The sequence below is a fragment of the Physcomitrium patens genome, chromosome 19 (genome assembly GCF_059467195.1).
Source record: "Physcomitrium patens ecotype Gransden chromosome 19, ASM5946719v1, whole genome shotgun sequence".
Lineage (NCBI taxonomy): Eukaryota > Viridiplantae > Streptophyta > Bryopsida > Funariales > Funariaceae > Physcomitrium > Physcomitrium patens.
In genome coordinates, this window is record NC_143428.1 from 1,851,590 (window position 1) to 1,865,636 (window position 14,047).

The following is a 14,047-nucleotide window of genomic DNA, read 5'->3' on the forward strand; positions in this document are numbered from 1 at the left end:
GGAATTTTCGTTGTATCCGCACACTGCATGTACCAGGTTGTGAAGATTGTAGTATGCTCGCTGTAGGTCAGCTTTGTGAATAGATACGATGACGGTGATCACTTTTTCAACATGCATGCTGATTGTTGCATGCTTATTACTGTGGATGTGGTGTTCTGGACTCTCTGAAAGGAAATGCATTGAGAAGGTGTAGGCGGTCAGTGAAGCAATGGATATTGGCTCCTTGTGACGGGACGTGGCAAGTAGTATAACGATGTTCTGTGGTGTGATTTGTTGTGAGTTCAAGGGGATGTTTAAAATCGTGAATGCAGCTATAAATCCCTGGGGCACATTGTTGGGAATTCCTCGAGAGACAAATATGCCTCCACCGAATATTCCGTGGGCACCCCTGGGAGAAGCCTGCCCTCTCAATGTCCTGACAGTGGTGAATGAGATTCTGGCCATAACATGTTGTAGGGAAGACGAAGGTACCGAGAACGAGGTACGCTTCGATCTTCTGTTTAGTGTTAACGCTTTATTGATGATTTGGGCTCAGGGACGTTATGTCTACTTTGGCTTCCTCGGTTTGTTGTGGAATGATCGGAGTTCGATGTCCCTGGATTGCAGTTCTGATGTAGAGGGAGATATTTGTTTCGGAGAAATGAACCAATGACTTGTTGCAAGTGCAGTGATGGTTCCAGGTTTGGACCTAGCAAATGCAAGACATGCTGAGTTCAGGAAAGCTTGGAGATATGGCATTTCGGGAGAAGGACTGAAAGTCCGCTACTGACTGCCACACACAGGTACACCAGTCTCCTGGTTTCGTAGGGATTATGCATGTTGGCAGATCAATATTGCCAAATTGTGGAACAAAGTAGAAGTAGAAGTAGGTTTGTCATTGGTCGCATTTGGTTGTATCGAGTCTTCGTCGTGGATTGCTTCTGCTTTAACAGATTCTAAGTGATTTCAGTGCATGGGAAGGCCATCGCTCATCTTGGAACAGATTAGCAACCCTTAGCAGGATGAAATGAATTTATTATAGCTGCTGTGGCTTCTTTGTCTGATATATAAGTTGATTTTGAGGAGATGGATACTCTATTTACTCATTTGCTCTTCCAAAGTGGTCCCTCAGCAGCGATATCAAACCTCAGTGGCAGATTCGGGAAAGTCTGCCTGTGCTGGGTGTGTCTTTCTCACTAAATGTTGCTCTGTAGATTGATCCCTCAGAGTCTTGGGACTTTTCCAACCTGGTCTTGTTCTGAGCTAATCATATCGTCTGCAGCTGGGCATGAGCAGCCATGAAAGTTGCTTGGAGTAGAGTTCAGGATAAGTTTGTCAACCAATCAAGAGTCGTGGAATATGGGTACATGATTAAGCCCACACTGTATGGAGTGTGAAGTCACGCTCCAATCCGATAACTGTGAGAATCTGCGTCGATTTTTTCTTTATAAGATTTTTCTAGCGTTGTTAGATAGTCTGCAATGTACTTTCAGCCCAGATCTTAAACGTTTCAAGACACAGCTACTAAATAACTAGGAATTGGTTGTTTGGTTATGGAATGCTGTAAACATGAAAAGGCGATCTCTTCGCCGCCTCGTTGTCCTGCCGCTTGTTTTCCGAGTAATCGCGCAGGAGTGCAGCAGATGCCGCTGTCGATGTTTCTTTCCTTGTAGGGATGAGGGCAAGCAATTAGTGTTCATTTCATCTATGCCATGAAGGGGTTTCAAGCTCACACATAGAGCGTTGCCCCGCTTCGCAATCCCCCACCCTTGCCGCAACCTCCCGGACCTCGACGTTTTCTCGCTTTGATGTGCTCCAATCTGCACATGCTTACACGCCGTAACATAACTACGATGCTTGCCAGTGATATGTAAGAATGGTTTGGGTCGGAGAGAGCTGTGCTGCGGAAGTGGTGGTTGGAATGGATTAAAGCGTGAGTGGAAGTGTTCCTACAGCCGTACCAGCACGATTCGGATTAACAACAGCTTTGCTAATGTGCATGTGTCGGTAAAGATTGCGTCCGCATGAGTTCTTGAGCAGTTGGTGTCCTTGGCTTTACATTTTGTGGTTCCCTAGTGTTGGTGCTCTTGGTTGCAACCTAGGTAAGATCGCATGGGATGGAGGGTTTTGAGTTTCGCTAGGTTACTTTTGTATTGATTGACTGATAGATTTATTTATGTGATTCTTTTGAGGAGGCAATGAATTCCACCCAGTGGTTCCAACTGCAAATACAAAGAATCGTAAAGCAAAAGAAGTGTTTGTAGCATATGGTGATTGTACTTGCATTCACCAATTTGAGCTGTGATGTGAATGTCAGATCAATGCTTGTGATGTGTGGGTAGTAACTCTGATCATTCCATGAGTATTAGATCAAGATGGTATTGTTGGTAGTATAGTTTATTATCTATATATATATAGATACTATATAGATAATTCTAATTTAATTTGAATATATGCATACACATCTATTATAATCCTAAGTTTGACTTGATGTGCAATCTTTGGTAGGTGGTTTCTCAAAATTAAGATTTTATTTCGATTTTAGAAAGTTTTAAAGCTCACATTTGCATGTAAGATTCACATTAGCAAGAGCTAATGCTTTTTTATCTTCTGTGGTTTTTATTATTTGCTTTCTAAGATAGAGTAGTGACAATATATATAAACTTTTTTGAATAACTATTTAGTTGCATCTCTTGCAAATTTTTATTAATTTTAGTTCTTTTTTATGACCACTGGAATAAAATCATTCAATTTATTTAATAAAATAATTCAAGAAAAACGTGCATATAATGAAAAGGTAAAATGGAATTGAAACATGTATAAAAGGAAATTTATGTACTAGTTTTTTAAACTTATTTTTATTTTAAAAAATATATTAAGACCACATGGTCTATGAAAAAATATTAATTTCATGTTTAGTAGAATTTGTTATTGTAGATAATCTTGACTAGATTTAAAGTATTATCTTCTAAAATTCATCAATGCAAAATAATAAATAAATTAATTTTAAAAATATTTTATATGGTTTTAAATAAAGATTATTTTTACTTTAATATTGAATCTTTCTTTGAGAAATGTGGTTTTTAGTTTAACAAACTGATATTTAGATAAGTATATCTAAATATATTCTTGTATTATAAAAAATTTTAAATTTTTTTTACATGTAAATTTGTCTTATTTTAATTTACCATAATATTCATAAAATATATTACAAGTATAAAATTACATATAGAAATCTTATTGTGGTATATATATATTTATATATATATATATATTTTTTGTACCATGAAATATTTGTAAGTCATTTTTTCTTTTTAATTTAAGCATGTCATGCATTGCCAATACTGATAATAAGATTTTTATTTAAAGTTGTGAGTAATTATATGTAGATCTAACTACTACGCTCTTTGTTTATTTATTTTATTTTATTTTTAATAAAAAAATATTTATCTTTGATTATTAATTATTATTTTTACAATTTATATTCATAAAAAAATATAACGGTATTTTAGTTATAAAAATTTATAATTAAGTAAATTTTAATAAATAATAATCATATGTAAATAAAAAAAATGCGTGCATAAAAGATAAAAGTAAAAAACATAAAAATGTACCTACTAACTATTTTAAAAGAAAAAAGAATTGCCAATTTAATTAACAATATTAGAAATTTTAAAGAACCTCTTAGACTTAGTCTTATTAAAGAACTAAGATATTTAATTTGATTTAGTATTTTTTTTATGGATAGAAGTTCTTCTAATATTAATTCTAGTAATATAATAATTTAAAATATTGATACTAGTCACACTTTAATGAAAAATTAAATTTCTAGATACTAATAAAAATCATTCTTTAATTTTTTTAAAAAAACTCTTTAATACATATTTTAAATTATTAGTTTATTAACTTAGAATTGCATAAAAAATAAGATAAAAAATTCAAAGTATGACATTTTAACTTCTTATTATGTTTAATTAGAAAATACATGTAATTAATTCATATATATATATATATATATATATATATATATTAAAAATTAAATTAATTCATATATATATATATATATTAAAAATTAAATTAATTCATATATATATATATATATATATATTAAAAATTAAATTAGTATCATATATATATATATATATATATATATATATTTATGTCTAGATAAAAATTAATTTTTTTTAATATTCATATTTTTTATAGATATTTTTACTATACCATCTTAAATAATATATGGAAATCCAATAAATATAAAGATTAATAAATAGGATTTTATGTGATATAATGTAATTATGGACAATGTTTGTAGATTTTTTAAAATAAACAAATATAGTTGTATAATAGAAGGTTTGGTGAATAGAAATCGTAGAGTGCAACAAATTCAAAGCAATATGTATCAAAGGTATATATGCAATAGTTATATTAATCAAAGAGTGAATAGTGGTTGTTGCTACAATTTTGTGAAATAGAGAAAGTTCTTCTATTTACTTTATATCATCATGTCTCACCTAATAGAATCTAAACTTTGATCATCCTTTGTAAGACATTGCTAAGGTTAATTATGTAAGTCCAAGTCAATTTAATTTGTAATAAAATAAGTGATAGTACACTTTACTTGCATGAAGAATAAAAGATACAAAGTTACTTAAGTAAAGTGGCTATAGAAACAATTGACATATATAAGTAATAAGTATCTATTATAAAATTATCCATGTTCTATCATAATACAAATAGTTAGATTAACTTACTACATTTGATCTATAATAAGATAAGAGTTGATAATGCCAACTTTCTCTTTTAATTCTTAACTACTTCTAGAATTAATTTAAGATAAATAAATAAATAAATAAATAAATAGATAAATAAATAAATAAATAAATAAATAAAAAATATATATAATAAAAAAAACATAAAAGATAATAAGTAGAATTGATTCTTTGCTTACTAAAGGTTGTTCATAAAAAGATTCTTTTCGTGAATAGAGGTCAATTATAAATTATTTTCTTGATGGATATAATGCTCACTATTAGTTTTCAAGTTCAATTTGACTTGGTCTAAAAAGAACTATAATGGAGATAACTTAGTTGTTCTTCAAATAATAAAAGTGATGCTAGTAAGTATGTAAACCCTTGCACTATCTCAAAACTTAGAGATGAGAAGTTGAAAGAAGAACTATTAGACACCAAAGATAAAAAGCTTTCCATCTTTGTGGAGTCTAAAAAAATAACATTGTTCTTGGATGGTCTTCTGGAGAATGTGATTTTTAATCACATTTGAGATTGGGTAATTTGTAAATCTGAGTTGTACCTAACTTAGAGTTGAAAGATAATTTTGGTTTGCCTTGCTTGTAAGAGTTGGCAAGCTTGGATAGATGAGACTTGTAACTGGTCCTATGAAATAGGATCTTATTTAGAAGAGTTGGATTAGTATGGTAGTGATACTTGTTATCTTTGTAGATGTTGGAATGATGACTATTGCTATGGCTATTGCTATGGCTATTGCTATGACTATTAAGACTATTAGATGTATGCTTTTGAGTAGATTAAAACTAAGTAGCTTTACATATTTCTATGCTAACAAGTTGTAGCTAGTTGCTAAACTTTTCAAAGAGAATTTTATCTAAGACTTGGTAAATAATTTTGCTAATCATTTTCTTAAAGGTTTAAATAGTATCTAAATTTATCCACTTTCAACCTTCTCTTTGGCATAGTGGTAGCATGTGGTAATGTATTATGTATAAGAATAGAATATCGGATTGTACTCAAGCTTAATGGAACTCTTATTACCACAAATATCATTATTGAAGAATTCTCATTGATTCTAAGTTTGGATAGAAGTGTGTTTAACAACACAAACTCTTTTGTCAAATCATATAATAATTTGTACTTAACTTTCATACTAGATAGGACTACAATTGACTCCAATTTTGAATGCTAGGTGATTGAGCTTCTTCTTAGTTAAAAAATCAAATCTAGTTGTTAACTTTCTATTTTTTATATTGCTGGTATAGTTTGAATCTATATGATCCATCAACATGATGGGTTCTTCTTTTTCAAATAAGATGCATTAGTCCTTTTTGCTGCTAAGATACCTTAGTATTTTCTTTGCAACCTTTGAATGAATTTTTTAGGATTTTTTCATAAAATGGCTACGAATTCCAATGGCATAGTTGATGTTGTATTGACTATGTAAGAATTATATAAGCTTTCCTACTATACTTTGATAATTTATAGGGTCAACATATTCTTCTTTCATATTTGTTTGAAGTTTTGGATCCTCTATCATTGGTGTAGATGTTGGTTGATAGTTGCTAATCCCAAAGAACTCTAATGTTTTTTTAATATATTATTTTTGTATCATGAATATGTGATAATTAACAAGAATGAACTTTGCATTGAAATAAGTTGTTAGGTTTTTTTTTACTAAGTAAAGATATCTCAAACATAGTCTCTATATGTGACTTAAATCAATAAATCTATTTGTTGCAATTTTTGGCAAATAATAGAATATAATAATTTAAAATTTACAATTATTACTATAAATTATATAAAGATTGTAATTCACATTGTCCTTCCTAAATCCTTGGCTTTTGAGCTATATGTCTAATTTTTTTGTACTAAATGTAGAGTGCTTGGCAAAGCCCACATATGGTTTTTTTGAGCCAACAAATAAGATGTTCTATCATAGATTGTATTTCCTCACTAGTATTTCTATTTTCTCTATTTATCTAAGAATTCCTATACCAACTTTCTAACTTTGTGATTTTAAAGACAATAAGTACATTTTTTGTATTAAATACAGAAATGAGTCCATTCTATGACTCACATATAGAAACCATTTGAAGTAATTCAAAAAAAGCTCTTGCTTCTTAACAAGTCCTTATCTAAAGTTAGTCACTATTGGTTTTTAACATTCTATCAAGACTAAAAAGAGTAGTATTAAACAACCAAAATAAATGTTCATCTACAGGACTATGGTTAATATTAATTTCACTTCTATCTTGCTAATTTTAATACTTTTGAAATAAAAGAAACTATTAAAGAAAATAGTCTTCTTTATTAAAAAAAGATAAGATAATTCTATAGGAAAAGAAAGGAAAAAAAAAATAAAATAGAGAGGTAGAAAAATAGAGAAGAGAAGAAAAATAAAATATTAAAAAGTAAAATATCTAAAAGTTAGTGTGAGTCATGAAATTGACTCATTAGTTGTTTTAGAACAAAAGAATGCATTTAGAATGCCAACACTGCAATTGTTATATAAAGATTAATCTAGAGGAGTTAAAAGAAGGCAAAATAGTGTTAGTTGAGAAAATATAGTTTAGTGTAGAAAATCTAGTAGAAATCCTCAATATAGAAGGCATCTTGGAGGCATCAATTTAACATCTTTGTAGTATTTTGGAAGCATCTAGAAATAATCTAGAACATTCAAAATTTTAATATTATATGGCCCGAATATGGTATTAGATACGGTCTGGATATAGTATCTACGCGATTAATACGGGGGTATCGCCAGTCGGGTATTGCTGACATCCGCCTTTGGCCAATAGGGGTCCAGGTCTGGACCCCATTCAGTTTTTTTTTTTTTTTTTTTTTTTTTCTTTTCTTTTCTTATATAGGAGTAGAGCTCCGAATGTTATGGACGGCGCAGCCCGTTTTTTCCTTGTCTAGGGTGTAGGGGCAGTCCACTATGTTGCAGTGCAGCCGCGATTCCTCAGTGTTGCGGTCTGGAGCGACGACATGGTTTTGGGGTCTTTCCTTCTCTGGATATGCGACATAAGCAGTGCAGTTTTCTCTTCCTCGCCGTGGGCGCGATTGCAGTTGGCAACGGACGGTTGGCGAAGAGGTTGTTGGTGCCGACTGCCGACGGTGTTTAGGTTCTGTTTTTCTCATATTACTATCCCTGTCGGAAATTGTTCATTGCCTGCGGCGGTAAATTTTGTTGATTCTCTAGTCCCTCTTCATTTCCATTTTTGTGAGGCTTACGGTTCCAGCAAGTGGAACGGCGGCATTGTATAGTTTTTTGAGTTGCATCTTCGAGTTGTTCGAGAGAGCACCAAGGATTTAACTGTACTGCTATTTGGTCGCTCCTTCTGCTCGTGGTTTTGTTCTTGGCGAACTTTTCTCTTTGTCAACCTCTTCATAATTGGACGATATGGTGTAAAAGCTTTCTCGTCGAGGGAATTCAGTGTTCCCCTTCAACGATTGATGAAGTAGGTTGCGAGGGAGGCCACGGTAGTCTTCTACCTGATTTGTTCCTGTTGGATTTACTTTCGGCTTGCGATGGTCTGTTGATGTGCCGCTCTATGCCTTTGCTACTACCTTCATTGCGTCCTTGTTAACAAGTTGGTTAGAATATTGCGGCTGGGTGTAGCAGCATATTGGAGGTACTGGACCCTGTATTGCGGCATAGAGCTACCTTCCAAAGTCCAATCGATTATGCAAATAGTGGAATGTGACTGCAACTGCACCACTTAACAAATAACGATGTTGATGAGGACTTAAACCCACGCCACTGTTGCAAATCTCATTGTGGAATTGGGCATGCAGTAGAAGAGCATGGGTAGTTGTTAGTCTTTGACGATAGTATTCTGTTACTGAGAATAGCCATCAATAAATAAATTTTCATATGTTGATCTAGAAATCTATTTGCTGAGACGTAGAGTACAAGGTTGGCGGAGAAGTCCCTCTTATTTCAGATTGAGCCGGCTACTGGTCCCTGTTGAGCGATCGACAATCAAGCAGGGTGGAGGGTCTGTGCTTAACAGTGTGTTGGAGTGGTCAGCACTGGTCCTCGGTGGATTTTTAGTGGATGCTTTAGGCTGCATGTGATCAATTAGATCAGTCTTCACGTGTTTACTACACACTATTGGGGCTAGTGAGTAGAGCAACTCTTGAATAGTAGAAATCTGGAAGAATTTAGGTGTACTTAGTAATTTAGTAAAATCATGTTGGAGGAGCTACGAATTCTCCCAAATTGTTCCAGTGCATTTTTGAATTGACTGTTAGTTTGCATTGAGAAATGGAGAAGCCTCGGGGTAGTTGCTGGCGATTGGTGGTGTGCAAGTTGGTGTCATTCTTGTTCGAAGGCTCATGAGGATCCATGCTACTGAGCGTGTGCGGCAGCCATTAGCGGAAGGCATCAACGCCCTATTTCGTAAGAATTTCAGGTGGATGATTTAGGTGGATGATTTAGGTGGATGAGAAGTGCAATACGATGATGTAGGTTAGAGTTGGATGAAGTTAGGATTTTGGATGATTTTTAGAGTTAGATGAATTCTCATTTGGAGATGAAAAATCATTTTCAAATGGAAATTTATTTGTGGATGAAAATTTATTCATGAATGATAATTTAGTCTTGGATGATATTTATTATTAGATAAATAAATAATAAATAATAAAATAAAATAATACAAAATCCCTTCTAATATGTGTGGTTTTTGAATTGATTTGTATTATATGTATGGTTGTTGATAGAGGTGTGAATGATTAATGGAACTAATGTAGAGAACTTAAGAGGTCTTTTAGTAGGGAATTAGAATAGTATTTCTATATAATAGAATCAAAAGATAATTAATTGTTGTAGATTAAAATAAATCATCAATTAGAGAGATTTATTTTAATTCATAATTAGAGAGTCAAGAATTTATTGAATAATATTTAGACAATAATTATAAAATAATAAAATTCTTAAATAACTTAATTGTTGCGAATTAGGATAATCTATCAATTAGTGGGAGATTATTTTAGTTCATAGTTAGTATCATGAAATCCTCCTTCAAGAAGAAGGAATTAGATTATAAACCATAAATGCCTATATATCTTCTTAGATGCACAAGTTGATCACTTTTTTACTCTAACACTAGTTCATAGAGATAGCTTATTATGTGAATTGGATTTGAACTCAAATCACTTCAAATAAAACCATTCTTGTGACCAACTATCCACAACTTGAAGATGCTTAACTACTCCAAATATCTCTAAATTATATCTATATATATATATATATATATATATAAATTTTTTACATGTATTTTTTCTTCACATAGTATTCTTTCTATTCTTTGGTGAAAAGGGGAGGCAATATTGAAGGGGAACCAATAACCATTCATCAAATTATTCTTATTTCTTTCATGAATCTAAGATCCATTTTATTTTGATAAAAATCAAGTTTAGCTAGGTTATACATTTGAATCCCAACTCAAATTGAATATTAAGAATGTAAAGGATTTTCACTATGGATTTTTTACACTATACACTTTACAACTATCCTTTGATGGTTTAATTAGGAAAGCTTCACCATTAAAAGACTTCAATTGCCAAAAATTGTTGTCAAAGATTTTTTGAGTAAAATAAGGACCTAACCATAGAGCATCAAATTTGCTAGGAAAATCCATTCTCTAGGCATCTTGCAACAATACTAGCATTTTAGATTGTAAGATTATTTTTTTGTACTTTCTATCAGAAGAAATTTTCTTCCTTCTTTGAATTGCTTCTATATGTTGAATTCTATTCCTTTGAATTTCATCAAGGTCTTTCAATTGTTTTAATCTGTCTCTTAAGGATTCTTGGATATTTAGTTTATCATCTATTATTATTTTTAGAAAATAGACTTCAATCTTTATTGATAAAATTATTTTTATTCTATATATTAAAGAAATTAGTGTGGCCACGGTTGTGATCTTATAGGTCATATGATAAGCGTATAGAGTGGCTAACACTTTTGTATTCCAATCTTTTTAAGAATCTTGTATAATTTTCTTTAGAATATTAACAAAAATTTGATTCACTCTTTTTACATGACCATTAGTTTGTGAGTGGTAAGAGATAGTCATATGATGGTTTATATTAAATTTATTGATGATTTCTTCAATCATATTATTTTGGAAGTGTATACTTTGATTACTAATTATAATTTTAGGGCATCTAGATCTAATGATTATTTTCTCATACATAAAAGTTGTAGCATGAATTACATCATTGGTTTTGATAGTTCTTCATTCATTCTATTTTGTCAAGTATTCCATGGCAACTACAATATGCTTCAGCTTTCTTAAAGAGTTGGGATAGACTTCTTCTATGTAACCAATTTTTCATTTTTTAAAGGAAATAAGAGGCAATAATATGTGGAAGAAGAATGCTATACATAAATCATTTTTTACATAATGTTGGTAAGCATTGCATCTTTTAGCATAATCATGAGCATCTTGAAACATAGTAGGTCAATAATACCTTACTATCATAGCTTTTTAAGTTATTAATCTATTCAAAAAGTATTTCCCACATGCATTTTCGTGACATGCAACTAATCTATTCTTTAATAATACAATTATTTTTTGATAATAGCAAAATAAGTGCTATTAATTTTAATCTTTTGTTATTCATGTTTATACAATCTTTCAAGTAATTCTTGACAATTTAATAATTCTGCAATATGGTTGTACCAAGTAGGATAGATGGAGATGATAAAAAAAGATTTGCCTATTAATTTGTCATCATTGGCATTGGGACTTAATTCTCCCTCTAACCTTGAAAGATAATTGATTTAGTTATGTAATTTTTTGGATTTGTATTTTATCTTGTAATTATTTTTTTTAAATAATAATACTCATTATACTATACAATAACTTAAATTTGCCTTATCGACTAAATATTTGATGGCCATATGATCAACAAAAAAATACAATGGGATTCAAGAGAAGGTAATGTCAAAATTCTTCATAGAAAAGACTATTGCTGAGCATTTTTTTTTTTTTTTTTTTTTTTTTTTTTTTTTTGTAGTACTATAATTTGTTCTATTATATTTAATTTTTTATTGGTTAAAGCTATAGAATAATCTTTATATTCACTTTCCATTAATTGACATAATGCACTATCCACTACTATAGATGAAGCATCACAATAGATATAAAAAAAAGATCTCAATTGAATGAATTTAACACATGGTAGGAACTTAATATTGCCTTTATCTAATTAAAGGCTTCTTGATACTCTTTTGTCTACTAAAATTTAAGAAACTTTCTTTTAAAGTTGATAATAGGTAAGGTTTTTGTGGCATAATCAAGAATTATTTCTCAATACCATCTAAAGTGTCCAAATATCTTTTCTACTCTCTTGACATATATAAGTGGTTGCATTTTGGCTATAACTTCTATTTTTTTGGGTCAGATTTTCTTCTCTCTTTGGACACCACATAATCCAAAAAAACTCCTTTTTGTACTACCAAATATATTTTGTTGGAATTTAAAGCAATTCCCATTCTCTTACATCTTTTTAAAGTCTCTTCTATATGGTTTAAATAGTCTTTAGTATTGAATTGGATACTAAAATCATCTATAAATAATATCATAGATTTGTGTAGCAAATCCAAGAAAGGAAAGACCATGGCTCTTTTGAAGATAAAAAGAGTATCAAAAATTTGAAAAGATATAATTAAAAAAATAAATATATCCTAGAGAGTGATAAAAGATATTTTATAGCAATGTCTAGGTGCTATAGAAATTTGATTATACTCCAAATAACCATCTAGAAATATGTAGGTCTTGTGAGCCACAACTTCATCTAAAGTACTATTGATAAATGAAAGAGTAAAATTGTTCTTTTTAAGTGTGATTTTTGAATTTTCTATAATCTATTCACATTCCTAATTTGTAATTTGTTTTTCAAAAAGAACATAGGATTTTTTTTTTTTTTTTTTTATTGCTTTAATAAAACCAACTTATAATAAATTTTTTAATTTTATTTTTAGAATTAATTGGAGTTGGAGGTTCATATGCCTTTTTTTTTGTCTAATTTCCTTGGCATCAAGAATCAAAGAGATATGGTATTGAGCCACTTCAAGTAGTATATCCTTCAATCCTTTGTATAATAAGGCTAACATGTTGTAATACTTCATGATCAAATTTTGATATTTAAAAAATTTCTTTTGATTTAAATGAGCTTCAATTTTAATTTTTTTGGAGTTTTATTCTTCAAATGATACATCTATGAGTTTTTATTTAGATTCCCATATTTAGAATTATGCTAAAGAATTTTTATACCAATTACTGGATATAAGTAATAATTGACAATTCCATTGTCAATCCTAATTTCTGATGAGGTATTTTGAAATCAAAGAAGTAGAATTAAATCACCATTATTTTTAAGGACTTCAATTTTTTCTTCTAAGATCCCATCTATATTAATGCAAAAGACTTATATTTCTTGAACTTTCACAATTTTCAACATCTCTTCTAAAAAATTAACTAATTTATAATAATAAAATTAGAATTTAGATGATCACCTAATTATTGTTTAAATTTCCCATCATCCTTCCAATGATAAATCTTAGAGCCTAAATATTCTATCATCTTAGATTTTTGATCAATTAAATTAACCATAGTTATTAATATATTTTGTGTGTTAGAAATAATCTTCATCTTTTAAAAAATTGATGGAACTAATTTTTCTATTATCAATAATAGATCATATTAAAATCTTAATTATATTCTTCTAAAGGCCAAAGGTGATGTGAAATCTTTCTCTTTTCCAATTGGCTAAGGCTTCTGAATCTTTGAACCATGGCTGACCTAGCAACAAGAAAAAAAAATCCTTTGATGTATGTATTTGAATGATATGATATGTTAAGTTATATTCTTTCTTAGTAATTTAAGTTTTGATTTTTTTTTTTTTATTTATTCAAATAATATAGATAGACTTTAATTTGCCATCTTGATAATATTAGATAAAAAACTAATAATACTCAATCTCAATTTTTTTATGGTTTGAAAATGCATCATGTTTAAATCACTTCCACCATCTACAATGGTATTTGGAATAATTTTATCTACAATAGAAACCTCAATTTCTTTTGCCTTCACATCACCTTATTTAGTATAGCCATCTATTTTTGTTGCCATCCTCATCTTAGGCTTCTTTTGATTTTTAATTGAAATCTGGATTTAAAGTGTTTTTTTAACCATTGAGGCAATTTCTAATAGTCGATTAAAGATAATATTGGTCTTCAATTTATTAAGGTTAGTTGATAAATCATATCCTTGTAGAATTGATTCTTCTATATCCTTGTGTTC

At 30.2% G+C, this 14,047-nt stretch overlaps 1 protein-coding gene and 1 long non-coding RNA gene across 4 annotated transcripts; both read left to right on the forward strand.

The window, feature by feature from the left end:
* The first annotated feature begins 108 nt into the window (after positions 1-108).
* On the forward strand, positions 109-1,369 carry LOC141046527 (serine/threonine-protein kinase BSK1-like). 2 transcript variants are annotated; one of them, XR_012219601.1, is made up of 3 exons: positions 109-481; positions 669-782; positions 1,262-1,369. XR_012219601.1 is itself a non-coding variant. In XM_073540928.1 (2 exons), exons 1-2 carry the CDS (start codon positions 254-256, stop codon positions 669-671), a joined length of 231 nt encoding a protein of 76 aa, XP_073397029.1. In that variant the 5' UTR covers positions 109-253; the 3' UTR covers positions 672-810. The 2 variants fall into 2 exon arrangements, 1 of the variants encoding a protein (XP_073397029.1); XM_073540928.1 differs by lacking the exon at positions 1,262-1,369 and having other exon boundaries at positions 669-810.
* Positions 1,370-7,602: 6,233 nt separating this feature from the next.
* Positions 7,603-9,001, forward strand: LOC149987337 (uncharacterized). 2 transcript variants are annotated; one of them, XR_016498717.1, is made up of 2 exons: positions 7,603-8,213; positions 8,356-9,001. It is a non-coding gene; the product is annotated as an uncharacterized LOC149987337 (long non-coding RNA). The 2 variants fall into 2 exon arrangements; XR_016498716.1 differs by having other exon boundaries at positions 7,603-7,855.
* The last annotated feature ends 5,046 nt before the right edge of the window (positions 9,002-14,047 follow it).